Source organism: Syngnathus floridae, chromosome 7 (genome assembly GCF_059516105.1).
Source record: "Syngnathus floridae isolate MCC-2025c chromosome 7, RoL_Sflo_1.0, whole genome shotgun sequence".
In the NCBI taxonomy this organism is placed as follows: Eukaryota; Metazoa; Chordata; class Actinopteri; order Syngnathiformes; family Syngnathidae; genus Syngnathus; species Syngnathus floridae.
The window spans coordinates 15,448,758-15,475,171 of record NC_142419.1 but is presented as its reverse complement, the minus strand read 5'-3'; the positions used below and the strand labels follow the sequence as shown (position 1 = coordinate 15,475,171).

Here is a 26,414-nt window from a genome sequence, read left to right as displayed (position 1 = left end):
CACTACTTCTTGTCCAAACCAGAGCAGACATAATTCATCCGCTGGTCTTGTCGAGCCAACAATGGAGAATAATGTGTTGATTAAAAAGGTGTCCTGATGCCGCAGTAATCAACACGCTGAGCTTTGTACTCTGCGCTTGGGGTCAGTCTGCCATCCAGCATGCAGACCCCCCAACTAAGCCCACCAACAACAGCCAGTGCTAAAGCCTCTAACGGTAACAACAATGAGAGCTTTGCAGGGACACTGAGCAAAGTGCTGACGTTCCTCAACTGCTAATGCAGGTCTATTCTGTGTGGTCTATGCACACACACACAGACACACACACACACAGAGTGGTTGAGGGTGCAAAGTTGGGTATTGGATTGGACCCCCCTACCATCTTTTCCATCCCCGGTGTGAACCAAATTGAGTGCGTCGCCGGTGTGCCGGCCCCAAAGCGTCAAAGCCACCCCGGGATCGCCTCCACCTCGAGAGCCCCGAGTGCAGGCTGCTGTGTTGGTGTGCTCCAGTGGCATCCTCCTGCAGACCATGTGTGAGTGTCTCCGTGGAATATTCCGAGTCACCTGGACACCTTCCTCTGATGCAGGTTAGGATTGAAAACTTTCAGTCTGGATCGGCTATAATTCCCAGAGATTGAGATCCGCCAAAGACATCAAACTGATACTTGGGTGATCAGTTTTTAAGTAACTAAATGTGGCTAATTGATATCTTCAATGGTGATTGTTTCCTATTCACCATTAACTATGTTGCCCCTTCTCTTACGACTTTGCTTAAGACTTAGTTGAGATGTGTTGATTTTACTAACAAGTTGTGACTCCAGATTAGTGTTACCTTGTAACCATTGTTATGTAGACATGTAACATTGCAAGATTCTTCTGATTTCTATCATTTCACTCAATTAGACATCCATTTTTTGGAATAGTCTTGATTGCTTGTCTAGATTCTTGGTTGAACACGTCACTACATATCTGGGTGGAGTTCATTCTTATCTTATTTCTATTTGGGAAGTAACCTAGCAAGGCAACGGCAAAACTGAACAACAGCGACCAGGCAGCACCAATGGCTGAACCCCATCCAAGTCCAGATACCCCAAACTGAATCATGGAAATACAGGTTTTGTGTTTCAAAGTCCATGTTTGCTGACAGTCATGGCAGCCGCCCCATCTCAACACAATCCTGATACCAGACCAACACAAAACCATCCAAATGTTAATCCTTATATGGGCTTCTTGGATTCATCCTCGAGGGTTATTTTATAAAACATCTCGACAAATTCCTAACACTCTACTGAGGCCATCTCCACAACATCCCATCAAAATCCAACGCCATTCCCAAAACCTCTTGGCTAAATCCTGACACTCTACAGATGCAATCGCTACAAGATCTTGACATAATCCTAAAACCAATCCAATCCTAACCACAACAGCACCTCGACAAATGCCAAAGGCATTCTGAAAACTTCCCAATGCCTACCTGACAAATTCCAACATCTTGAAAACCATAGGTCCCAGTATCATCCTGACTACATTCCAATACCAGGACTGCAGTGTGATACTGGATTTGATTTGTAGCTACAGGAGGAAGTCACACAATCTACCACGAAGGAATTTATTATGCTGACGGTTCAGTCCTGATATCAAATATACACTCTCCGTTTCAGATTATGAGAATTCTGGGAACACGTCTTGTGTTTTGTCAACAATCCACCTCATCACAAGGCAGGAATTTGATGCTGGGTTTGTTTGTGCGGTTGGGCGGACTCACTGTTTAGCACACTAATAATACGCACTCAGAAACACACACTAATAATAGAGAGGGGCACACACACACACACAAACAGTGTTGCAGCTGCTCGAACATAGTGAGAGGAAGCTTCACCCATTCTCCAAATCCCGTTCTTTCTATTTTTAGACCTTTGCTTTAAAAATAATCTGTAAACATCTCCCGCCGGGACCGTCATTCTGCAAGACCATCAGAGTTTTCTCTCCACATACCTAAAGTTCCTACTTTATCGACATTGGCTCAAAAATGATACCCGCTTTTGAAATAATGCTTGAGTGAGTAGCACCACATTCAATCTTCTCACAAAGCCACTTCCACCATGTCCCAAACCTTGTTATCTCTTTCTCCCTCCCGACTTTATCAGTAATGCAGTCCCCACCTCCCGCTGGCCTAATATGGTGCATCTTCCTGCCTACCGGCCAATCAGCAAGCCGGCCCCGTCCCTCCTGGAGATGCTGTGGTCCCGTGTCGGCCCGGAGGCTTTCAGTGAGGGGAGCCATGGGCTGGCTGGTGACAAGGGATAAACGTTATTGACAGAAAGCGAAAGGGGGCAATTTTAAGATATACCACCAAGAGTGAGAGACTGAAAGTTCTAGGGCGGGAAGAAGACAGAGGCTGAGATTGGAGTTCTGAAGGGAGACCCTGAGAAGGCTGAGAGGAAGGTAGGATGGAGCTTCAGCTTCCTTTAAAGCGCCGTTGAGTAGCTCTGGAGAGAAACGTCAAGTTTCTGTCCTGTAGTTGTCATGGGAAGTTTTGCGGAAAGTTGCTTGGCCTGCACAGTGCGGAATGGCTGCACATGGCGGAACAATAGCATGCTGTTTCAACAAACACTCGAGTAGTGTGTGTGCCACCATAACTTTTAGAGTGTTTGGTGACAAGACCTGGCCAAAATAAATGCTAGCTCCCTCATTCAGTATGTAGGCAAGTCACGTTGGGTAAGCTTTGCAGAATGTCAGAATTTCAGCGTTTGTGAAAAACACCAAAAATCTGCAGAAAATAAAATGACGCAGAGCTGTCAGAGGTTCTGGCATGGCATTGATTCAGCCTTCGTTTTAGCGTTACACACCAGTGACAGCTGCAGCATGATGGTCATTGGATCCGTTTGCCCCCTCCTACACAGAAATGGACCCCCCTACCAACCTTACCCGCCCCAGCCTGGTATGTCGGTATGGCGAGGGCACAACGATGACACCCAAGATAGTTGCGTCTGCACTAGAAGTGTTTTGTATATGTAGACCTTGCAAAGCTTTTTCAATTGAGCGGTCGTATTTAAGACCCATCACTATCGATGCTATCTGCTATGGTTTAGTCCATGGGCTCTATTTTCGTAGACTGTGCACGTGTATGGGTCTTGATTTTCGTGCGGATGCAAGCCTCCTTTAGCATGTTTGGGAATTTGTCTGCGCCGTTGTGGGCGTTCCGACACCCCAGGCACACCCGACAGTTTGTTGTCTGAAAGGCAGGTCTAAGTACAAGGTGGTGTAACGTGATTTTGGTGAATTTGTTCGGACAATACACACTCAAGTATAGATTCCTCAAAAATCTAGTTTGGTACATCAAGCAAGTTTTTGTATATTGTTACTTCCAACCACTGGTCACTACACAAATGGAATTTCAGTCATGTCTTCATGGTCAGATGTAGTGTCAAGCTGCTTCTGACATGTGAAGCCTCCATGAGTCCAGCTGGTGTGACTAAGGCCAAGAACTGGATTCCCCTTTTTTTTTAAAAAAAAAAAGGTTCAGAGCGTAGTGGAAGCAGCTCGACGGCATCGCATGAACTCTTGACGCTTCGGCGTAAATATGGACCACAAGTGACATGATGGATTGCAACGGTGGTTTCCTGGCGTCCGCCGTCCGGGCGGTGGCTGTGGTGCAAGTGGGTGAGGTTCATTTTTGAGCAGGAAGTTGGGTCAAGAATGGATCTGGGCTTGGGAAGGCCTCGCCCCCTTTCCATCCCATGAGGAAACAATGTCTGACATCTGAAGGAGGATGAATCCGTGAGGGAAGAGCCCTGTCAGTGAATTTACTCACAAATAGGTGGACATCTTTGTCAGAAAGACTTTCCTGTTTACATGGAGCCATTTCCTGCCCAGAGATGGGCCGATCTGATTCATGGACCTTCAGAACAAGAGCTGGCTTTACACACTTGATCCTAAGGAGGATTGGTTCCGTCTGCACTTGTTTTTTTCTTGTCTCATGACTCAGACAGGAAATCAGAGGATGTTTCCCGTCTGTGTTGGAAGTAACAAAATACAAATACTGGACTCGAGATTTTTCAGGTATCCATACTCGACAGATTTTTCTGACGTTTGGTTTTAAGGTTCTGCACCTTTTTAGTGGTTTTGTCTTTAACTTGGTTGACGTTCAAATATCCGTGGTTGTTTTTAAAGTGCTTTCCAAATCAAGTTCAGTTCAGTTGAGCGTGTGTAGAAACCGACATCCCAGCACGTTAACATTTCAGGAATGGCTTGGCTTGCAGTCACTGCGGGCGGACCTTCAGCTATTTCATGTGATCACTTTCTAAGGACCTCGCTTTGGCTATGTATGTTCCATGCACCTGTGTGCGTAAATTCATCCGTGTGGAATGGCGAACCCCGTTTGGGGTGTGTAGATGAGTGTCCGGTAACCAGCAGGTCACAAGATGACATAACTCGCATTCTGTGGCGCTCACTTTAATACGGAGCGACCCTTGCTGCAATAAAGGCCCGGCCCCTATATAAGTCGCCAGCTGCGTCATCCACTCAAGACAGATAAACGCCTTCCTTTCGCCCTCTTCAAGATCTACATGCATTGCAACTTCACAGATGCAATTGTTTACAAACAAGATATGACATCTGTTGCTAACCAAAACAGAAGCAACAAGCGAGAGGCATAAAACAGTCTCTGACATTAATTTAAGTCCTGCAAACTGACAAATGGGCAACCATGTTTATGATATGGACAGCTAATTGCTAAGCAACATGGTTTAATATGTTTCCTTTGTACGTTTTGTTGTTCCCCTTCCAGACTCTGACAGAGAAGACGACGACGGCCATGTTTACTTTGCCAGCAGAGATCACACGGTAAGCAAAAGGCATCTCAAATGTCGAGCTACACCCTCACCATTTAATTTGTTTAGCAAAGATACTGCTTCCTTTCCATTGAGACACATTGAAATATACGAGAGCCATCACCGTGTGGTTCTTCTGCACAGGTGAAAGATAAGAAGCGTTCTCCCCCGTCCAGCAGACCCCCCGCCGGCCCACAACGCAACCCTCACCACAGCGCTTCTGCAGAGGAACACGAGAGTCCAGAGAGAGTGGTGAGACGCAAATTCAGACATATACTGTCGCCTATTTTTCTTTTTTATCAACCTCCCATCCATAATCTATACACACAAACACTATGAGCTCTATCCCAACAAAAATATTGGAACAGTGTGGAGTTGCTTCCACCTTCTATTCTTCTGCAAAGAGTTTCAACAATGGATCAATGGAAAAAGGGTGTCTCCAGAGACTTTTGTTGGCTGCCACTCATGAGCTCAGCCGGCAGCACAGCCTCACTATGCTATTGTGGAGCACAATGGTCGGGCCACATAAACAGCTTTCATTTGTGCGGAGTCAGCAGAGTTGTCAGCAGTCTTTACACCAGGGCATCAACAACAAACAATGTGGATCATCTTTGATAAATTACTCTAGAGCCAGAAATAGATCTTACCACGGTAAGACTGCTTGGTAGGGTATGGGCAAGACAATTATTTAAAATATTGCTGACACACACAAAGACACGAATCAATGTTACCAATTTGAACAGTAATGATGGAGATGAAGGCATTATGGCGAATGGCAAGCTCTTCTTGCTTTGTGCACAGGAGCAGAAGGAGAAGCTCCATGCAGAGTTGAAAAAGGTGCTGAGTCAGAAAAGAAGTCACCTTAGAACATCCACCTGCCAACTGGCCCAACCCGAGATGGACCCAGAAACTTTCGACGAGCAGACGGTAAGTCCCAATAGCCATCATACAAAAATCGATCCGGATTCAATTAGAAACATTTAAGTAGTCTCCTAAAAATACAAACTATGCAAAAAATGCTACTGTAAGCAAAGGACAAAGACAAATTCACAACTAAGAGGCAGACGTGTTAGCCACGAGTCCACCGTCTTGCCCCTATGAATGAAGTGCTAACAGTTTTGCTGCTGATGCTCACCATCTTGATTTGTAGCTTGATGGATTTCACAACAGTGACAGTCCAGACTGAAAAACCTTGCGTTTGTGATTGAGGACCAGACCCCGGCGAAAGCCGCCGAGCCTCCGGTGGAGATCATGGTGGAGACGGAAGCGGAGGCCGGAGCTAGTGGCTACAGCGTGACCGGCGGTGGAGAGCGAGGCATCTTCATCAAAGACGTCCTCAAGGACTCGCCAGCCGCCAAACATCTCAGTCTGCAACAAGGTGCCTGCATGCTACCCTATTTCCTCCAACTACAGTCAACCCTAATTCTTGCTGACCTCCTCTCCACATCAGGTGACCAGCTGCTTAGTGCCAAGGTCTACTTTGACAATGTGCGATATGAAGACGCTCTGAAGATCCTTCAGTGCGCCGAGCCCTACAAAGTCAGCTTCCTGGTCAAGAGGACGATCCAGGGGGAGGATGTCTACTTACGTCCCCGCCTGCCCAGTGTGGACATCAAAGGTCCCAAAACCAAGGTGGCCAAAATGGTAATCAAAAAATGTCATTTGTCCCATGTGACTTTCTAGCACCAGTGTCTGAATTAAACATATTGCCTTTTTCAAATTGAAATTCAATAACAAGCTTACTATGACTTTAAAAAGAGGCCTAAGGTGAAGGGTGACTGACCTTGTATGTTTCAGAGCGTGAAGGCCATCAAGCCATTCAAGGCCAAGAAGAAGCGAGGGGGTCGCTTTGGTCTGAGGAGGCTGAAGGAGAAGCGGCGTGAAGAGCTGGTGATCGAGGGAACGCCGCCCCGGCTGGACATTAGCGATGTGGACGTGGAATTTTGCCTCCCCAAGTTTAAACACAGGCAGAGCGGGCACCTGGAGGCCGATGGGGGTTCTGCAGCAAAGGAAAAGAGGAAAATCAGGTTGGTCAAGGTGTACTACATATTATAGGAATTTTTTAAGAACATATCTTGTGTGTATATATAATAATATACGTACAATTAAACGCTCCTCCACTGAATCAGAGAAGGTTCAGTTCATGTGTGTCCACCTCTTGCCATTCACCATGATATGGTGTGCAGTCAGAATTCTCATTCTTTTCTGCAGCAGTTTTCATCCAAATAAAATGTCTTCTCAGGTTTCCTGGGATGAAGATAAAAGGTCAGAGCGGAGGAAAAGAGGACAGCGGACGACTGGAAGCAAAGGTGAAGGTCTCCCCGGCTGAGATTCCTGCAGCCAAAGTGAAAGCCAAAGGAAAAGCTCCCAAGTTTGGAATCAACTTTCCTAAGAGTAAGGACGCCAAGTCTGGATCTGTGGAACTGAAGAAGCCAGGTGTAAACATTGCGTCGCCATCTTTAGAGTTCAGTTTTCCTGCTGGGAAGGGAGTAGAGGTGGAGATGGGGGGAGCGTCGTTAAATTCCCCGGATGTGGAGTTTGCCCTCCCTTCCATCCAATCTGATGCATCTTTGCCCGCCGAGAAGGGAAAGGTGGAAATTAAAGGTCCGAAAGTTGAAGTAAGAGGAGCCGACGCCAAAGTTTCAATGGGGAAAGTTGATGTGGAGACAGGCAAAGGTGATGGAAAACTCCAAATGCCAAAGTTGAAGCTTCCCAAAATGAGACTATCGCGTCATTTGGATGAGAAAGATGACAAAATGAAAGTCAAAGCAGAAGGAGAAATCAGCGTTCCAACGGTGGAGGTAAAGGGTGGAAGTGGTATTGTTGTCCCTGAAGTACACGTCACCAAAGGAAACATTCCATCTTTGCCTACTGTTGACATCTCTTTACCCAAAGTCAAAGGAACATCAGACATGGATGTAAAGACATCAATTAAGAAGCCTGGAATGGACTTTTCTGTGCCGGACGTGGACCTCCATGTAGGGAGAATTCCTGACGAGGTGGAGGGAACTTTTAAAGGACCAGAAATTTCCATGCCCACACTGGATATCTCTTTACCAAAGATGGGATCGTCTGATCTGGATGTTGCAGAAAGTAGAGGGAAATTTTCTCTTCCTTCTGCTGAGATTGGAGTAGACATGAGTCATTACATCGGTGGAGATGGGACATTCAGCTTACCCAGTTTTGATGTATCTCAATCACAAACAGCTCATCTGAAAGGACCAGATGTTAAAGGTGAATTCAAGATACCCAGTGTGGACCTGACGCTTCCCAAAGGCAAAGATGTGGACCTCAATGTGCCATCAATCAGTCTTCCAGAGGGTAATGTAAAGTTGAAAGGTCCAGAATTCAAGGCTGGGAGGATGGAGATGCCAGATATTGACGTCTCACTTCCGAAAGGAAAACTTGAAGGTGGCGTTGAGCTTCAGGGCCCTGATATCCAAGGAGGAAAGTTCAAAATGCCATCGTTGGATGTTTCTTTACCAAAAGTCAATCTTCCAGAGGGTGGTGTCAAACTAAAAGGTCCAGAATTCAAGGGTGCAAAGATGGACATGCCGGACATTGATGTCTCGCTTCCAAGAGTTGAGGGAGATTTGGACATTGAAGGCCCTGATGTCAAAGGAGGAAAGTTTAAATTACCAACATTTGATGTTTCTTTACCTAAAGTCAACCTTCCAGAGGGTGGTGTTAAACTAAAAGGTCCACAATTTAAAGGAAAGATGGAAACCCCAGATGTCGATGTCTCGCTTCCCAAAGGAAAATTTGAAGGTGACGTTGAACTTCAAGGCCCTGATGTCAAAGGACCAAAGTTCAAAATGCCATCATTAGATGTTTCTTTACCAAAAGTCACTCTTCCAGAGGGAAATGTAAAGCTGAAAGGTCCGGAATTCAAGGGAGCAAAGATGGATATGCCGGACATCGATGTCTCACTTCCCAAAGGTAAACTTGAAGGTGGCGTTGAGCTGCAAGGCCCTGATGTCAAAGGTGGAAAGTTCAAAACACCAACGTTGGATGTCTCATTACCAAAAGTCAATCTTCCAGAACTTAAAGGGAAGACGGAAATTCCAGACGTTGATATCTCGCTTCCAAAAGCTGAAGCAGATTTTGACATTGAAGGGCCTGATGTAAAAGGAGGAAAGTTTAAAATACCAACATTTAATGTTTCTTTACCTAAAGTCAACCTTCCAGAGGGTGGTGTTAAACTAAAAGGCCCACAATTTAGAGGAAAGATGGAAACCCCGGATGTCGATGTCTCACTTCCGAAAGGAAAACTTGAAGGTGGCGCTGAGCTTCAAGGCCCTGATGTGAAAGGAGCAAAGTTCAAAATGCCAACGTTGGATGTCTCTTTACCAAAAGTCAATCTTCCAGAAGGTGGTGTCAAAATAAAAGGTCCAGAGCTTAGAGGAAACATGGACATTCCAGATGTTGATGTTTCGCTTCCAAAAGCTGAAGCAGATTTTGACATTGAAGGCCCCGATCTCAAAGGAGGAAAGTTTAAAATGCCAACATTTGATGTTTCTTTACCTAAAGTCAGTCTTCCAGAGGGTGGTGTCAAACTGAAAGGTCCAGAACTTAAAGGAGGGAGAATGGAAATGCCAGATATTGATGTCTCACTTCCCAAAGGAAAATTTGAAGGTGATCTTGAGTTTGAAGGCCCTGATGTCAAAGGAGGAAAGTTCAAAATGCCAACATTGGATGTTTCTTTACCAAAAGCCAATCTTCCAGAAGGAAATGTAAAGCTGAAAGGTCCAGAATTCAAGGGAGGAAAGATGGATATGCCAGATATTGGTGCATCTATTCCCAAAGGACAATTGGAAGGTGGCATTGAGTTGGAAGGCCCTGAGGTCAAAGGAGGAAAGTTCAAAATCCCAACGTTTGACGTTTCATTACCAAAAGTCAATCTTCCAGAGGGTGGTGTCAAACTTAAAGGCCCTGAATTCAAGGGGGGCAAAATGGAAATTCCAGACATCGATGTGTCACTTCCCAAAGGAAATGTTGATTTTGAAGGCCCTGATGTCAAAGGAGGAAAGTTTAAAATGCCAACATTGGATGTCTCTTTACCAAAAGCCAACCTTCCAGAAGGCGGCATCAAACTGAAAGGTCCAGAATTCAGAGGAAAGATGGACATTCCAGATGTCGATGTCTCTCTTCCCAAAGTTGAGGGTGATTTTGACATTGAAGGCCCTGATGTCAAAGGAGCAAAGTTCAAAATGCCATCATTGGATGTTTCTTTACCCAAAGTCAATCTTCCGGAGGGCAATGTCAAACTAAAAGGTCCAGAACTTGAGGGCCGTAAGATTGAAATGCCAGACTTGGATATTTCATTTCCTAAAGGAAAAGCAGAAGGAAAACTAGGAATTGAAGGACATGGCAAGGGTGGAAAGTTTCACATGCCCTCTGTTGATCTTTCTCTTCCAAAAATAAAAACAAAAGGTCCACAGATCAATGTTGAGGGTCCTGAATTTAAGGGTGGAAAAGTCACTTCCCCATCTGTGGATGTTTCCCTTCCCAAAGTTGAAGGTGAGCTAGATCTCAAAGGCCCTGATGTCAAAGGAGGAAAATTTAAAATGCCAACATTGGATGTTTCTTTACCCACAGTCAGTCTTCCAGAGGGCGATGTTAAAGTAAAAGGTCCAGGACTTAAGGGAGTAAAGCTTGAAACTCCAGACCTTGATGTCTCACTTCCGAAAGCTGAGGGAGATTTTGACATTAAAGGCCCTAAAGCCAAAGGAGGAAAGTTTAAAATACCGTCACTGGATGTTTCATTACCAAAAGTCCATCTTCCAGAGGGGGGTGTCAAACTAAAAGGTCCAGAATTGAGGAAAGGGAAGATAGAAATGCCAGACCTTGACGTCTCACTTCCCAAAGGAAAGGTTGAGGTTGATCCAGTAGACCTTGACATCAAAGGAGGAAAGTTCAAAATGCCGACAATTGATGTTTCTTTACCAACGGCCAACCTCCCAAAGTTTGATCCCAAATTGGAAACACCAAATATCAAAGGAAAAATTGAAATGCCACACTTGGATACTTCATTTCCTAAAGGAAAAGTTGAAGGTGACCTGGATCTTGAAGGACCTGATGTCAAAGGAGGAAAGTTTAAAATGCCGACAATTGATGTTTCTTTACCAAAAGTCAGTCTTCCAGAAGGTGATATCAAACTAAAAGGCCCAGAACTTGAGGGACGGAAGACTGAGATGCCAGACTTGGATATTTCATTCCCGAAAGGAAAAATGGGAATTGAAGCGCAGGTTGGGAAAGGAGGAAAGTTTCATATGCCCTCTGTTGATCTTTCTCTTCCTAAAATGAAAACAAAAGGTCCAGAGATAAAAATGGAAGGTCCTGATTTTAAAGGTGCAAAAGTCACCACCCCATCTTTGGATGTTTCCCTTCCAAAAGTTGAAGGCGAATTGGATCTTGAAGGCCCTGATGTCAAAGGAGGAAAGTTCAAAATGCCAACATTAGATGTCTCTTTACCAAAAGTCAATCTTCCAGAGGGAAATGTAAAGCTGAAAGGTCCAGAATTCAAGGGAGGAAAGATGGATATGCCGGACATCGATGTCTCACTTCCCAAAGGAAAACTTGAAGGTGACATTGAGGTGCAAGGCCCTGATGTCAAAGGAGGGAAGTTCAAAATGCCAACGTTGGATGTTTCTTTACCAAAAGTCAATCTTCCCGAGGGTGGTGTCAAACTAAAAGGTCCCGAATTCAAGGGCGCAAAGATAGACATGCCGGACATCGATGTCTCACTTCCAAAGGTTGAGGGAGATTTGGACATTGAAGGCCCTGATGTCAAAGGAGGAAAGTTTAAATTACCAACATTTGATGTTTCTTTACCTAAAGTCAACCTTCCAGAGGGTGGTGTTAAACTAAAAGGTCCACAATTTAAAGGAAAGATGGACATGCCAGATGTCGATGTCTCACTTCCCAAAGGACAATTGGAAGGTGGTGTTGAGCTTCAAGGCCCTGATGTCAAAGGAGCAAAGTTCAAAATGCCATCATTGGATGTTTCTTTGCCTAAAGTCAACCTTCCAGAGGGTGGTGTTAAAATAAAAGGTCCAGACATTGACGGACGAAAGATTGAGATGCCGGACTTAGACATTTCATGCCCTAAAGGAAAAGTAGAAGGAGAAATAGAGATTGAAGGGCATGTTGGTAAAGGTGGAAAGTTTCATATGCCCTCTGTTGACCTCTCTTTTCCTAAAATAAAAACAAAAGGTCCAGAGATAAAGATTGAAGGTCCAGATGTTAAAGGTGCAAAAGTCACGATGCCAACGGTTGACATTAAACCTCCTAAAGTTGAAGGAGACCTGGATATTGAAAGCCCTGACTTTAAAGGAGGAAAGTTCAAAATTCCAACATTTGACATTTCATTACCGAAAGTCAATCTTCCAGAGGGTGGCGTCAAACTGAAAGGTCCAGAACTCAAGGGAGGTGAGATGGATATTCCGGACATTGATGTCTCACTTCCCCAAGGAAAACTTGAAGGTGGCGTTGAGCTTCAAGGCCCTGATGTCAAAGGAGGAAAGTTCAAAATGCCAACGCTGGATGTTTCTTTACCAAAAGTCAATCTTCCAGAGGGTGGTGTCAAAGTGAAAGGTCCAGAACTCAAGGGGGGTAAGATGGATATGCCGGACATCGATGTATCACTTCCCAAAGGAAAACTTGAAGGTGGCGTTGAGCTTCAAGGCCCTGATGTCAAAGGAGGAAAGTTCAAAATGCCAACATTGGATGTTTCTTTACCAAAGGTCAATCTTCCAGAGGGTGATGTTCAAATAAGAGGCCCAGAGTTCAGCGGAGGGAAAATCGACATGCCAGACCTTGATATGTCATTCCCGAAAGGGAAAGCAGGAGTCAGTGGAATTGAAGGCCATGGTGGTAAAGGAGTCAAGTTCCATATGCCCTCTGTTGATCTCTCCCTTCCCAAAATGAAAACAAAATCTCCAGAGATCAATATTCAAGGCCCTGACATTAAAGGTGGAAAAGTCACCATGCCAACGGTTGACGTTTCGCTTCCAAAAGTTGAAGGAGAACTGGATCTTGAAGGCCCTGATGTCAAAGGAGGAAAGTTCAAAATGCCAACGTTGGATGTTTCTTTACCCAAAGTCAATCTTCCAGAGGGTGGTGTCAAACTAAAAGGTCCAGAACTTAAAGGAAAGATGGACATTCCCGATGTTGGTGTCTCGCTTCCAAAAGGAAAACTTGAAGGTGGCGTTGAGCTGCAAGGCCCTGATGTCAAAGGAGGAAAGTTCAAAATGCCAACGTTGGATGTTTCTTTACCAAAAGTCAATCTTCCAGAGGGTGATGTCAAACTAAAAGGTCCAGAATTCAAGGGCGCAAAGATGGATATGCCGGACATCGATGTCTCAATTCCAAAAGTTGAAGGAGATTTGGACATTGAAGGCCCTGATGTCAAAGGAGGAAAGTTTAAATTACCAACATTTGATGTTTCTTTACCTAAAGTCAACCTTCCAGAGGGTGGTGTTAAACTAAAAGGTCCACAATTTAAAGGAAAGATGGACATGCCAGATGTCGATGTCTCACTTCCCAAAGGACAATTGGAAGGTGGCGTTGAGCTTCAAGGCCCTGACGTCAAAGGAGCAAAATTCAAAATGCCATCATTGGATGTTTCTTTACCCAAAGTCAACCTTCCAGAGGGTGGTGTTAAAATAAAAGGTCCAGACCTTGACCGTCAAAAGATTGAGATGCCGGACTTAGACATTGAAGGCCCAGGTATCAAAGGAGGCCAAATTAAAATGCCCAAACTTGATGTTTCTTTGCCAAAGATAAGTCTACCAGAGGGTGGTGTTAAAATGAAAGGTCCAGATTTGGGGGAGGTCTCACTCAAAGGAAAAACAGAGGGAGAAATGGGTATTGAAGGTCATCTTGGTAAAGGAGGAAAGTTCCATATGCCCTCTGTTGATTTTTCTCTTCCCAAAATGAAAACAAAAGGTCCAGAGATAAATATTGAAGGGCTTGATGGTAAAGGTGGAAAGGTCACCATGCCAACTATGGATGTTTCTCTTCCCAAAGTTCAAGGTGAGCTGGATCTTCAAGGCCCCGATATCAGAGGAGGAAAGTTCAAAAAGCCTACTGTTGATGTTTCTTTACCGAAGGTTAGTCTTCCAGAGAGTGGTGTTAACTTACAAGGTCCAGAATTCAGAGGAAAGATGGAAGCACCAGATGTTGATATCTCAATTCCCAAAATCGAGGGGGATATTGAGGGACCTCATGTCAAAGGAGGAAAATTCAAAATCCCAACCATTGATGTTTCTTTGCCAAAAGTCAACCTTCCGGAGGGTGGTGTCAAATTAAAAGGTCCAGAATTCAAGGGCGCAAAGATGGATATGCCGGACATCGATGTCTCACTTCCCAAAGGAAAACTTGAAGGTGGCGTTCAGCTGCAAGGTCCTGACGTCAGAGGAGGAAAGTTTAAAATGCCATCACTGGATGTTTCTTTACCAAAAGTCAATCTTCCAGAGGGTGGTGTCAAATTAAAGGGGCCGGAGATCAGTGGTGGGAAGACTGGGATGGCCGATCTGGATGTGTCATTCCCTCAAGGAAAAGTAGAAGGAGAAATAGGATTTGAGGGGCATGTCGGCAAGGAGGGAAAGTTTCATATGCCCACTGTTGATATTTCTCTTCCTAAAGTGAAAACAAAAGCTCCAGAGATAAATATTGAAGGTCCTGATGTTAGAGGTGCCAAAGTCACTATGCCAACGGTTGACGTTTCTCTTCCCAAAGTTGAAGGTGACCTGGATCTTGAAGGCCCTGACGTTAAAGGAGGAAAGTTCAAAATACCAACATGGGACATTTCTTTACCTAAAGTCAATCTTCCAGAAGGTGGTTTAAGAATGAAAGGTCCGGAACTCAAGGGGGGCAAAATGGAAATTCCAGACATGGATGTGTCACTTCCCAAAGGAAAAGTTGAGGGTGATGTTGATTTTGAGGGCCCTGATGTCAAAGGAGGAAAGTTAAAAATGCCAAAAATTGATGTCTCTTTACCTAAAGTCAATCTTCCAGAGGGAAATGTAAAGCTGAAAGGTCCAGAATTCAAGGGAGCAAAGATGGATATGCCGGACATCGATGTCTCACTTCCCAGAGGAAAAGCAGAAGGAGAAATGCGAATAGAAGGGCATGTTGATAAAGGAGGAAAGTTCCACATGCCCTCTGTGGATATTTCTCTTCCTAAAATGAAAGCAAAAGGTCCTCACATAAATATTGAAGAGCATGAAATTAAAGGTGGAAAAGTCGCCATGCCAACGGTTGATGTTTCTCTTCCAACAATCAAATCTCCAGAAGTAGACTTCAGTTTGGAAGGTCCTGATGTAAAAGGTGGAAAACGTGGGGCAGTCAAACTTCCAACTGTTGACATCTCAGCTCCAAAGGTGGATCTTGACTTTGGCCTCACCAAACCAAAAGGTGACGATGTGGAAGTGGCGCTTCTGAAAGCAGAGGGAAGTCGGCCATCTTCTGGAGGAAGTTTTGATTTGCCTAATGTTTCTCTCAAAGCCCCTAGTTTTACGCTTCCCAGGTTTGGTGGAAAGTCCAAGAGTGGCCGTTTGGAGGTTTCGGGACAAAGCTCTGAGGGTGACATTTCTCTCAAGGCGCCATCCGTGGAGTTGGGTTTGGACAGTACAGTGAAGGGCAAAAAAGGTAAACTCAAAATGTCCTCCTTTGGAATATCCCCAGCAGATGCCGATGTGTCTGTGTCTTGTCCTGAATTTGATGTCAATACAAAAAAGGGGGGCATTGCCATTCCTAAACCAGATGTTGATGTCAAGGGGAAAGGTCACTTCCATGCGCCTGATGTCACTATCAAACTCCCAAAGTTCTCCATGCCAGGAAAGCCAAGTGGTGACCTTGAAGCTAAGGCCAAGGCCAAGATGCCCTCAGTTGAGCTATCACTTCCCGCCACTAAATCACCAGAAATGGAGGTTCTTCTCCCCAAAGCAGAGGTAGACGTATCCCAGTGTGACATCCAAACCTATGAGGGAGACCTGAAAATTCCCAAAAAGCCTGGGATTGATGTGACTGTGCCTAAAGTTGACCTAGATGTGCCACTTCCCAAAATAAAACTCGAGTCCAGTTCTGAGAGAGGAGCGAAATTTAAGATGCCTGATGTGGACTTATCCCTACCAAAAGGAAAAATCGGCAGCCTGCCAAAAAGCAAATCTTTAAAGATGGAAGCACCAGAAGTTGAACTTAAAATGCAGTCAATAGACGTGTCCCTACCCAAGCTCCCAGATGCTGACGTACATGGAGATGGACGAGGCACCTTTAAGACGCCACGTGCCGACATTGACCTACCAGAAACGACAATGCCAAAGACAGACATAACCATGAAGATGCCAAGACTGGATATTACAGGTCCAAAGGGGGACTTGGAGCTGGATTTGCGACTTCGGAAAGGAGACACCAAAGTAGATGTATCTGATGTAGAAACCAACAGCAAAGTCAAAGGGCCCAAAGTCAAAGGAACAAAATTCAATATTGGAATGCCCAAAAAGAAAAATGGTGGTGGTGTCAAAGTTGAAGTCTCTGGTCTGGCATCCACAAATCACAATGGACACAAAGACGGAAACGTTAATGTCCAAATACCAGGCGTTGCGTTACCAAGTGCAGGTGTGAAAATCCAAGAAGGCTCAGCAGAACGGGACCTACCGTCATCATCTAGTGCAGTCCCCAGGATTCCAGACATAGACTTTGATATCGGCACAGCACAAGATGAAGATGAGGACAAATTAGGAAAGAGGATAAAAATCCCCAAGTTTGGTGTCCCTCTTCCCTCCCTGTCCTCCCCGGAAGGAAGACTGGAACTCTGTGGGTCGGAGATCAAACAAGAGGGCCCCAAAATAAAGAAAGCTGTTTTTGTTTTAGTAAATCCACCTCAAACAGACAATGTGACTTTAAATACAGGTGACGTCAAAGTGAAGACTTCCAAGTTTCAAACAAAGACCATGGAAACATCTGTTAGCACAACTGGAACATCGTTGTGTGCCAGTCCAATCAAGACAGAAGACCCAATGTCAAGGTTCCATTTTGAAAAAGATTCAAGACCTCATAAGGGTTTCAAGAGCGAAGACGTGGCTGCTAGTGGAAAAGTCAAACTTCCAAAGGTGGAATTCACTTCTCCTTACGGAAAGAAAGCCGCAGGAGACGCCAACTTTGAAATGGCAACCAGACTGGGCAAACCTTCATTGTCAGGGGAAGCTTCTAAAGGGCTCCAGATAAAACCCGGCAAGGTTTCATTTGAAGGATTTGCTGAGGAGTCCTCAAGGGAAGTTGTATCACACCACTCCAGAACAGAAAGGCTGGATCAGGACACCTTTGGATCACCAGCTGATTTTACCATGGGGTTCAGCTCAACAAAGGTCCAAACCTGGAGCGAGGGAGACACCATAGAAGATCCCCAGGGAACAGAGGCTCCCTCTTGGTTCAAGGTCCCGAAGGTCACCCTGAAACCTCACTCCACAGGTAGGCCTGGTTTGAAAGCAGTCGTGTCTTGTATTTTTGATTTTTTGGGCATTTGTTTATTTTCGTTTTATTAACTGTCCCATCTTGTGTTGTCTCTCTGCTACAAAGGCTAACCTTCCCTTCTGTCTTACATGCTTCTCCTACTGTTTTCCTTCCTCACCTCTTGTCCTTTTGACCTGGCCTCCTGGCAGGCTTCCTCCAGATCACGCCAGAGGGGTCTCCTCAGGCACAGCGGCGAGGGGAGCTGGGAGGCGAGGCCAACTTGTCAGGCTCATTCTGCCAGCAGTCCTCCGAAGTCACCACAAGGGAAGTGTCTTCCCCGAGGGGAGGGGGCACAGTTACCGTGGTGACCAAGACCACCAGGACGAAGCAGCACTCCACGCCGACCGGGACGTCAGCGGGTCATTGGTTGGGAACCACTCACCCGCCGTCAGACCTTTGAGGAACCGGACACGCCTACAAAATCCAAGTCTATATAAATACAGACACGTCCCACCTTACGAGTTATGTTCTAGGAGGCTGTTTGTATATTCAATTGTTTGTAATTCGTTACAGAGCTTTATTTTAATTTGCAAAGAACCCTACAATAACTATGGTGTGACAGTCTTTTTACATTTTTAGGACGTTAGGGGAAATTTTGCCATTTTACTATTGTCACTACGTATTAGTGCCTGTTCATTTTGCGCATCTTTGTTGAAAATCTGGTCAATCCAGTCTCATTAGTGTACAGTTCTTCATATTACAACGTAGGAATAAATACGATTTTACAAGCTACAGGATTTTTTTGCAACGCAATTTCATTGTAGCTGAAGTAGTTACATTTGACATTACTGCCAGAGGACGATGTAAATAGAAGTTTGTTCCTTGTGGAGGTAGTTTATTCATTAGAATTATTATCACATTCTCCAAGAGTAGTGACGGGAATGTTTTTGTCACATTGATTTGTGTGTCTTTGAGGCTTTTTTGACATTGTGACACATTTTGTACTTTTAGCTTGTCAGTCATGCCATTTGTCTGGATCATATCTGTAAACTTTTGACTGGTGGTCAATCATTCAGACCAAAATGCTGCTGTTCTAGTTCATTTTTTTATTTTTCTTGGACCCCAAATTAGGAATATCTCGCTAAATTTAAATGCTTCTTTTCATATGAATTATATGGACACAGTTATCAAGCTATTTGAGTGGGATAAACAGTATACAATAGAAATGAAAGGCTGATTGTCCATATAGTGAATATACACCTCACCCTCATATTTACCACAGAATACAAGTGATAGTTTTCATAAAATGACATTTTGTAGAATTAAAAAAAATGAAAAGAATATCTGACAGCACTACCCATCATCACATTTCTTATGAGTAACATTTGAGAATGTATACGCATTTGTTTTTGACTCCGGTTGCTGCGCCTGTTTTGCAGGTGAAATTTAAATTTTATTTTACAAATGCTGGATAAAGAGTATATGTCAGCACACACTGAGATATTTGTGTAGAAACGAAGACTTTCGAGTTTGACGTATTTGTTAGGTGGTATAGTAAATGTGTTGTCATGACTGCATTGGAGAGATTGTTGGTGAAGAAAGTACATGAATAAAATAATATATTGACACAACGTGTATATTTTGATAACATATATATTAAGCTGCAACACAAAAAACTTATGACTCAATATAAAAAAGAAATACAAATTAACTAGCTACGAGATGCCGGGGTTCGTACGGCACGATTAGCATTAGCACAACTAGCAAATACCAACAATTTGTCGTAAACTCGACATAAACGTATTTTACTCGACATAAACGTATTTTTAAGAACACACATGGCCTGCTAACAAGACATAATCGGAACGATAGTGTAATTTATTTATTACATACCTCTTAAAAAGTGAAAATTATTAGGGAAGAACGACGGTAACGCCGCAGCTGGCGCCAATCAAGATTTTCCAGTCGACTTCAGTCACTGCCAATAGATCGCTGCACAATGGATGAGGAGAAACCATTAACAATATGCTAAACACGGTGAATTAATTATCAATGAACCCTTAAATATACTAAAACACTTTCAATAAACAACTATTTATATAAAAAACATAACAATTTGGGGATATTTTACTCCTTACGAATAACAGCTCAATGGCCACTTAATTCAAGGCATTGCGAATCGATCGCTGCACTAAAGATCAGTGAATTCGCCCTCTTAATTATCCCATTAACCAATATTCAAACGTATTTCCTTGTTTATAACTTGAAATCTAAGTACAGATAATGGAATTCAATTATCTTTTAAATTGATTTTTATTTTAAATTAAAAAAATATCGTGATAGTATTTTTTAATGCTTTTTATTACGCATTTTATATATGAATGACTATTCTATGTGAAGCACTTTTAGGGAATAATAAAGATTAACAGTAATAATAATTCAATTCAGTTTTAGTCTTTCTGAGCGCTAAGGGATACAATAGGAACATAAGAAAAAAAAGCAGTATAATAAAAAGAAACCAAGATTTTTCTGAAATGAAAACAATTTTGATGGATATTGTTATTATTGTGATTATAAGAAATGACATTACATTTTCACACTTTTGCATCAATTTTTCCTCCCTTTGAGTGACAGCCGATGGGCTCCGCCTGCAGCCCCCGCCACTGATGGTTAGTGGGCCGTCCTAGGCAGCACGGGGGAAGGCTGGCTGGCTTGGGCTTGCGATTGACTCTGCGAGTGCGTGGAAGCGAGATGCGGTGATGATGCGGCTTCTCTCACGCAGTGCATGTCGCAGATGACGCGCAATGGCCGCAGTGGTGTCGGTACTGGTGCCGCTTGGGGGGGAAGGCTGACGATGTTGAGGGAGGGCAAAGTAGGAGGAGGAAAGACGCCTTTGTGGAGCTATCGTGTCTATTTTAAGCCAGCGTGGAACGGGCGAACATTCGGTGGATCATCAAGGCCCACAGGGAAGATGGGGATGCTGCACAACCCGAGGAGGACGCACAATTTCCTCCTGTGATTACGATAGAATGCAAGACAATATAATCATCAAATTGGGTGAGCAATTATTTATAATCTTTTTTTTTTTTAGTGTGTGGTCAATGACGTAAGTGACGTGCAAGCTTGGATACGAACGAGCGTGACGGCCCACGAACGACTATTGTGTCACTTTGTCTTTTACATGCACACAAGGGTTGTATAAAGCTTTTTTTTTTTTTTACTCCACACGTGGAGCAGTTGCTCCATCTGATAACATCCGAAAGAACAAAAAACATATAAAATATGAGTCATAATAAATAGATTTGATGCAGTAGCAGCAGGATCCAATTTTCCTATTTAAAATGCAAGAGGGTTGAAATGATCAGCACGACGGTAGCTGCCTGTATGACTTTTTGTCCAAATGCAGCGTTTTTTCTCAAAAATATACACCCCCCCTATTTTTCTTTTCCTTGAACCAACTGTACTTTTCTGATTGAGTCACTGTATGATGCTGATTTTTCTTTTTACATTCACTGTAGCTTGAACACTCTTTTGCGAGCTTAAAGATGTAAATAAAAATGTTTTATGTTTCTTCGCCCCAGGTTGTTCATAAAGTGAGCCAGAAAGACTGCGACGCTTGAACTCATCCACATAAACTTCTTGTTACCTCCTGGGCGTCGTCACCAGGAGGACCACAGGGTGGCACGCAGAGGACTCGTTTTTTTTTTATTATTATTATTTCCAAGCACCCTTTCGAGACTATTTGAATGACTTCCGACTGAAGTTGTTTAACAATTATTAAACAAAACGCCTCTCTCGATGAGGCTCACGTGGAGCGCCATGCTGCAGCACAACAACAATAACAATTACCCGTGCCTGAAGGCGTCCCCTCGTGAGGCCCCTCTGAAATGCCCCTTGGGCTCCCAGCCACTCCCCAGCAGGCTGGAACTCGGCTTGGCGGACCTACCGCTCATCCGGGGCCTGCGAGCGTGGGCGCTGTGCTCCAAGAACCGACAGAAGGGCGCCACTCCTCCGAGCGGGACAGCAGCACCAGTAACACCCCCCACCAGTCGGAGGACTTCTTGTCCCAGGCCGGCGGATGTGCACTTGAGCGGGACGTGGGGTCCGGGGTATGGCCTACCCCAAGCCGGGGCAGGCGCTTTGGTGACGGTGGCCACTCTGAAGACATCCGAAGGCAACGGGAAAACGCAGACTCAGTGTCTCTTTCTGCGAAATGACAAAGGTTTGTACTCAACGTCTGGTGGGATCAACGGGGCCGGAGCGTGGCTCAGAGGGAAACCTGGTACTGGACGGCGGGACGTTTCCGCTCCCCAAACGCAGACTGCGGCGAGCCGAGTTCGAGTTCGGTCGGGTCGCAGATGGAGAAAGTCCACTCACCCGGTTGGCCGAGAGAAAAGACATCCTGATGGAGAAGTTTCTGGGAATCAGGAAAAACAAGGCAAACCCATTCTGCAGCGTCTCATCGCTACTGAAGAGGAAGGCTGTCGGGAACAAAGAGGACCAAGACAGAAAGAGGGAGCCTGTCAGAAAATCTGCGGACCAGCTGCAAGTCCTGAATGCCTTCAGAATACTCCCAATGAGGAAACCCTGAGGAAGCCAAGTCACGTGGTCGGCCAAGACAAAAAACCTCTTGAGGATGTCACAGAGAAGCAAGAAAGGGGAAACAAATTGGACCCGGTCTGCCAGACCAGTCTTGATGAGAGTCCCTGTCTCCTAGAACTGATCGGATGCTTTGAAAACGCTTTCACGAGTGAGAGGAAGTCTAGTCATGTGGCCTGCCAAGACAAAAGAGTCCCAGAAGAGGAAGTCACCAAGAAACAGGAAGAGCCAGACAAAGTCAGTCCGGAGCACCTCGCGAGTCCTGCATGGGGACTCTGTCAGGAAAGTCGAGAGCTGCGGAGTTCTGGATGCCATCGGAATGTTTGCAAAGAGGAAAGTGCGAGGAGAGAGGGCACTTTGTGTGGGGAGATAACAGAAACAAAGAGAGAGTTGGAAAAGAATTCAGAGGAGAACGAGGAGGGGAAGGGTCTCTGCAAGAATGGTCCATGTATTTTGTTGGGGCCCAACCCAGACGTGGAATTTTCTCACTCTCACTCGGAATGTAAGGTCGGCAAAGACTCCATAAACATAACAACGAGACCAGATGAGGAAAAGAGAATCATCCAGACGCCTTTTGATGACATCACAGCCTCAAGCAGATGCATCGAGGATCCAAAAGCAGAAGGTGAGCTTTGCCAGGTTGGGAGAGCGCTCGGAAATCTTTGGGCTGACCCGGAGCCAGAGCACAATGTGACCAACACAACAGAATCTTCTTCAAGAAGAAATGTTATAGTGGACTGTGAGGAAGGGAAAGAAACTGATTGGACGCCAAATGAAGTAACTCCCGTTGGCCCCTGCCTGCATAATCCCACCCTCGCCCTGCCCAGCTCGGGCGCCATGGCAACCAGTCAGCCCTGCGTCGAGTCAGAAGAAGTAGAAAAAAGAGGCCAAGACGGGATAGAGCTGGAGAGCCGGGACAAAAAAACGGAGGAAGAGGAAGATGAGTTTGGAGGGTTTATGCAAGCAGATGGAGAGGAGTGCAGCCGGGGCGTCGCCGAGTCCGTCCCAGTGTCTTGTGGGAGCTCAGCGGGTAAGTTTACACAACTTTTAGCATGTGTTCACGCACCAGACACTTCATTAGGTACACCACGAATAAGACCTAAAAATATATATATAAAAAATAATAATAATTCTACATTCCCATTATTTACAGCAGTTGAAATCTTCTACATGATGTGAAAAAATTCCAAGTGAGGTCAGACCTTGAGGTTGAGCTGTTGGATTACATTTGTTTACTTCTACTCCTTTCATCTACCTAATAACATTTTTGGAATTATTGCTCGGGATTAGGCAGTCTTGTGCTTCTGGTTTTAAGGCCATAACGGAGAAATGGAACACATCCAGTTGTTTTATCAAATGGACAAATCTCCCTTTTCAAAATAGAATTTGCGAGCAGTGATTGGAAGCCCACCTGGAAGGGAAGTACGGACACATGGACGGCTTTTCCACGGGATGTGTGGGACCAGGGTCAGGATTTGGTGGGACAGTGGTGGCCCGACGAGGAAAGGACGGATGAGGTAGATCACAAACTGGTAAGAAGGTTGTCTCATCATTGAAGGGCAAACACATTCCATGAGCGTGCCATGACAATGGCAGTTTACTTACATAAGACTGACGTGGTCTCGCCCTCCTGCAGGGTTTTCTCTTTGCCACGGCCTTTCCTTCGCTGCCCACCTCGGCCCCACGTCATCCTGCCGACGTCATTCCTACATTGACGCAGCTCCTCAGAGAAAGCAGCAGTCAGGAGCAGCGGTGAGTCAAACAGAGGATTTTGTTGATGTTGATGTAAATACCGCCCTCGTGTGGCCTTGCGGTGAACTGCATCATTAAAGAGGCAGTTGGGTGAAAAAAAAGCATTCATCTTTTGAAATAGGAATTTATCATCTTGCTATTATTTCCCTTGTTTTATTAGTCATAATTTATTGATAACCAATTATGTAATTGAACTTAAATATCACATTTTTTTATTTATTTACAATAAATCAATGAAGACGTTTTCATTTTGATAAATTAATATAACATGAATAATTACATCCAAATGAATTATATTTCATATAATAAATATTGTAGCCACTATTACTTAGTCTTCATAACAAAACGCACTTTGCCCACCCCTCCACTAGGTGGCGTTCAATGACATTTTTATGACAATTTCTTCATGACTCTAGGCTGTTGGAGGGTTTACATGACGTCAGCAAAATGTCCAACCACAAACACAAGCGAGGTGTCAGCGTGTCCCGAGGTCTTCTGCTGAGCTCCTTACACATGGAGCAGCCCAGCAGCGTAAGTGCATATTAGACCTTACAGTGAATATAAAAAGTCTACACACCCTTGGTCAAATTCCTGTTTACAATACTTTGTCCTTCAGTTTGCAAATAAATTGGCTGAATTTTGCCAATTATATCTCGTGATTTCATGTGTACAGGACAACCGAGCCACCAATAGGTGGTCGAATCGGCGCCCGTCCCCTGGACTGCACTCACCCAATCGGTACACTCACAACGTGGTGGCCAAGCGGCGGCTGTCACATGACTACAATAGGAGTGGGCCAGAGTGACGCAGGCATCCGGTCAGCATTCAGTATTTTTTTTTTTTTTTTTTTTTTACAAACAAAAAGATTTCTGGATGAGGACAAGAAAATTTTAAGATTCACCACACGTATGAAAATACAGGAGACTGGTGTCACATGTAATACCCCGCTGCCACCACTTGTCAGAAATGATTGCTTCTCACCTTTTAGGAATTGTCCCAGAAATTCCTGTTCTGCCTTTGTTCTTTTCACTAAGTGTATTTCTCCATCTTTTGCCAATATTTTGTGTATTTTTTTTAAAATGTAGGTTACAAGAATGCTTTTTGCATACAGAAGATTGCTGTCACATCTAGCACACAACCACTCAGTAGAAATAACTAGCTTTTTTTTTTTTTTTGTTACACCGCTGATTGTTGTCATACGTAGGACTCAGCCACAAAGCTCCGCAACTCCTTTTTTTCAGGAAGTGGATTTTTTAAAATGAGGACTGCAACCACCATTTTGTGTTTTTAAAAATAAAAAACACCATCCATGCCTGCTCAATGGTCAACCCTCAGTGATCGCTTTTGGGCAGTAGATGGCGCTAAGGAGCACTCACATGATATCTCTGTCATCTTTATATAAGGCCATGGTTTGTTTTTTGGGCCTACTCCTCCACATTTACAAGGTGGCCCCGAGCAAGAAGTCAGCTCGCTTCCAACTCAACTCTCCATTGGCTGTATTCCACTTTCCGTCCTTTCCATGCTGTCAATCAAAGTGTTGCTATGGGAACGTGCTATGTTTACTTTGTGGACTGAATGGCTGTCACTAGTTTGTTTGTGATGTCCTGCTGTGTTTGTATCATAACAATTTTCATTGCAATGAGGAAAGCCTTGACCAGATAATCAATAAATTGATCCTGCTTCCTGCGTCTTGTTGATCAAATGACATTAAAAATCTAATTCAAGTCAGATCTCTAAGAAGAACATTTGGGTTAATAGGCAGAATTTTGACTACTAATATGGACTCACATGACCACTGAGAAAGAGACAGCTTGGCTTGCAGCCAAAAAAACACAGTGGACCTACTGTAAATCAAGTGTTGTCTTTGAGGGAACATCTAAAAACAGTTTTCCTTTAAAAAAAAAAAAAAAACACTAATATTCATCTATCTGGTTAGCTTACTAGTATCTATCAATCCTAGCCTATTCATAACATCTTCAGACAAGATTATTTTTCGCACGTGGATGTCAAGACTGCTACGGCGAGGTTGCGTTTTTCTCACCTCCCTGCTAATCACTTCTAGTAAGTATGTTTTATTTTTCTGCTTCTATGAACTACGAGGTAAGAGTTAAAAAATTTTGCTGAGTCAACAGAGCAGCAGGATGAAGAGAAGTGCTTTAAGCTAGAGAGGAAGGAAAACAAGGTTGCATAAAAAGAACACCCCAAGAGTGAAAACAAGTTAGATGAGATGAGGTTGAACAAATACTCATGTGATTCCAAGGACAATCTGGGTGGAAAATAACAACAGCAAATGGATTGAGATCTTTGTCATGTGTGGCAGTCACAAGAAAGAAAATGTGCACGTTTTAATGGATTTGTTACTATATGCGTCAGATAAATTGAGCTTAGAAAGGGAGCACACAAGGAGAAAAAGAAAACTCACATCAAATGTTTGGTGCATTTTCGAGATAAGTAATATAAACTAATAACACCAGTTCCCAAAATGGACATGCAAGTGCATAGACATGTCTATTAATAAGTGATGCAAGAAAAAAGTCTCACAAAAACCCAACTGTTTTTCTCTGAAGCAGTGATTTTGGAGTGGTTTAAAGAAAAATACACAAAAAGTAATTTGTGAAAAATTAAATGAGTGATTAATTTTAACTTTTTACAAATGAACACCAGGTGGGACAGAATTTTAGGTTGAAATTCAGATTAGGTGGTGCAGGTGTACCTAAAGAAGTGTCCACGTGGAGAAAAGTACGGAATAAACTTTTTTTTCCCCCGCTCGAATGTT

The 26,414-nt window shown here is 44.1% G+C and overlaps 2 protein-coding genes and 1 long non-coding RNA gene across 10 annotated transcripts in view; 2 read left to right on the top strand and 1 right to left on the bottom strand.

Moving 5' to 3' along the window:
- Positions 1 to 26,414, bottom strand: part of LOC148395547 (uncharacterized) — a 56,471-nt gene that overhangs the window by 29,329 nt on the left and 728 nt on the right. Inside the window, exons 2-7 of the long non-coding RNA XR_015859450.1 lie at positions 23,492 to 23,704; positions 23,298 to 23,415; positions 21,567 to 22,985; positions 21,234 to 21,493; positions 19,181 to 20,300; positions 6,615 to 6,830 (exon numbers count right to left, since the gene is read on the bottom strand). This is a non-coding gene — a long non-coding RNA (uncharacterized LOC148395547). The remainder of the gene's footprint in view (positions 1 to 6,614; positions 6,831 to 19,180; positions 20,301 to 21,233; positions 21,494 to 21,566; positions 22,986 to 23,297; positions 23,416 to 23,491; positions 23,705 to 26,414) is intronic.
- prx (periaxin) lies at positions 514 to 18,924 on the top strand. 8 transcript variants are annotated; one of them, XM_088380911.1, is made up of 10 exons: positions 2,273 to 2,444; positions 4,789 to 4,844; positions 4,976 to 5,083; positions 5,633 to 5,758; positions 6,041 to 6,209; positions 6,282 to 6,475; positions 6,629 to 6,858; positions 7,074 to 9,301; positions 9,839 to 17,305; positions 17,497 to 18,924. In XM_088380911.1, exons 4-10 carry the CDS (start codon positions 5,729 to 5,731, stop codon positions 17,745 to 17,747), a joined length of 10,569 nt encoding a protein of 3,522 aa, XP_088237037.1. In that variant the 5' UTR covers positions 2,273 to 2,444; positions 4,789 to 4,844; positions 4,976 to 5,083; positions 5,633 to 5,728; the 3' UTR covers positions 17,748 to 18,924. The 8 variants fall into 8 exon arrangements, with proteins under 8 accessions (XP_088237038.1, XP_088237039.1, XP_088237032.1 ...); XM_088380912.1 differs by lacking the exon at positions 2,273 to 2,444 and adding an exon at positions 514 to 586 and having other exon boundaries at positions 6,047 to 6,209; positions 7,074 to 17,305; XM_088380913.1 differs by lacking the exon at positions 2,273 to 2,444 and adding an exon at positions 514 to 586 and having other exon boundaries at positions 7,074 to 17,305.
- Positions 19,983 to 25,324, top strand: LOC148395548 (uncharacterized). The gene is made up of 6 exons (XM_088380924.1): positions 19,983 to 20,344; positions 20,869 to 22,916; positions 23,270 to 23,418; positions 23,523 to 23,638; positions 24,055 to 24,169; positions 24,312 to 25,324. The coding sequence occupies exons 2-6, from the start codon at positions 21,086 to 21,088 to the stop codon at positions 24,441 to 24,443; spliced, it is 2,343 nt and encodes a 780-aa protein (XP_088237050.1). The 5' UTR covers positions 19,983 to 20,344; positions 20,869 to 21,085; the 3' UTR covers positions 24,444 to 25,324.

Bases quoted from the DNA above. Each gene is read 5' to 3' on its own strand.
- prx (XM_088380913.1), top strand. From the start codon at position 529: ATGTGTGAGTGTCTCCGTGGAATATTCCGAGTCACCTGGACACCTTCC. The intron at 6,210-6,281 runs GTGCCTGCATGC...TCTCCACATCAG, and splicing joins ACATCTCAGTCTGCAACAAG to GTGACCAGCTGCTTAGTGCC. The intron at 6,859-7,073 runs GTTGGTCAAGGT...ATGTCTTCTCAG, and splicing joins AAGGAAAAGAGGAAAATCAG to GTTTCCTGGGATGAAGATAA.
- LOC148395548 (XM_088380924.1), top strand. From the start codon at position 21,086: ATGAGGCTCACGTGGAGCGCCATGCTGCAGCACAACAACAATAACAAT. The intron at 23,639-24,054 runs GTGAGTCAAACA...TCATGACTCTAG, and splicing joins AGCAGCAGTCAGGAGCAGCG to GCTGTTGGAGGGTTTACATG. The intron at 24,170-24,311 runs GTAAGTGCATAT...TCATGTGTACAG, and splicing joins ACATGGAGCAGCCCAGCAGC to GACAACCGAGCCACCAATAG.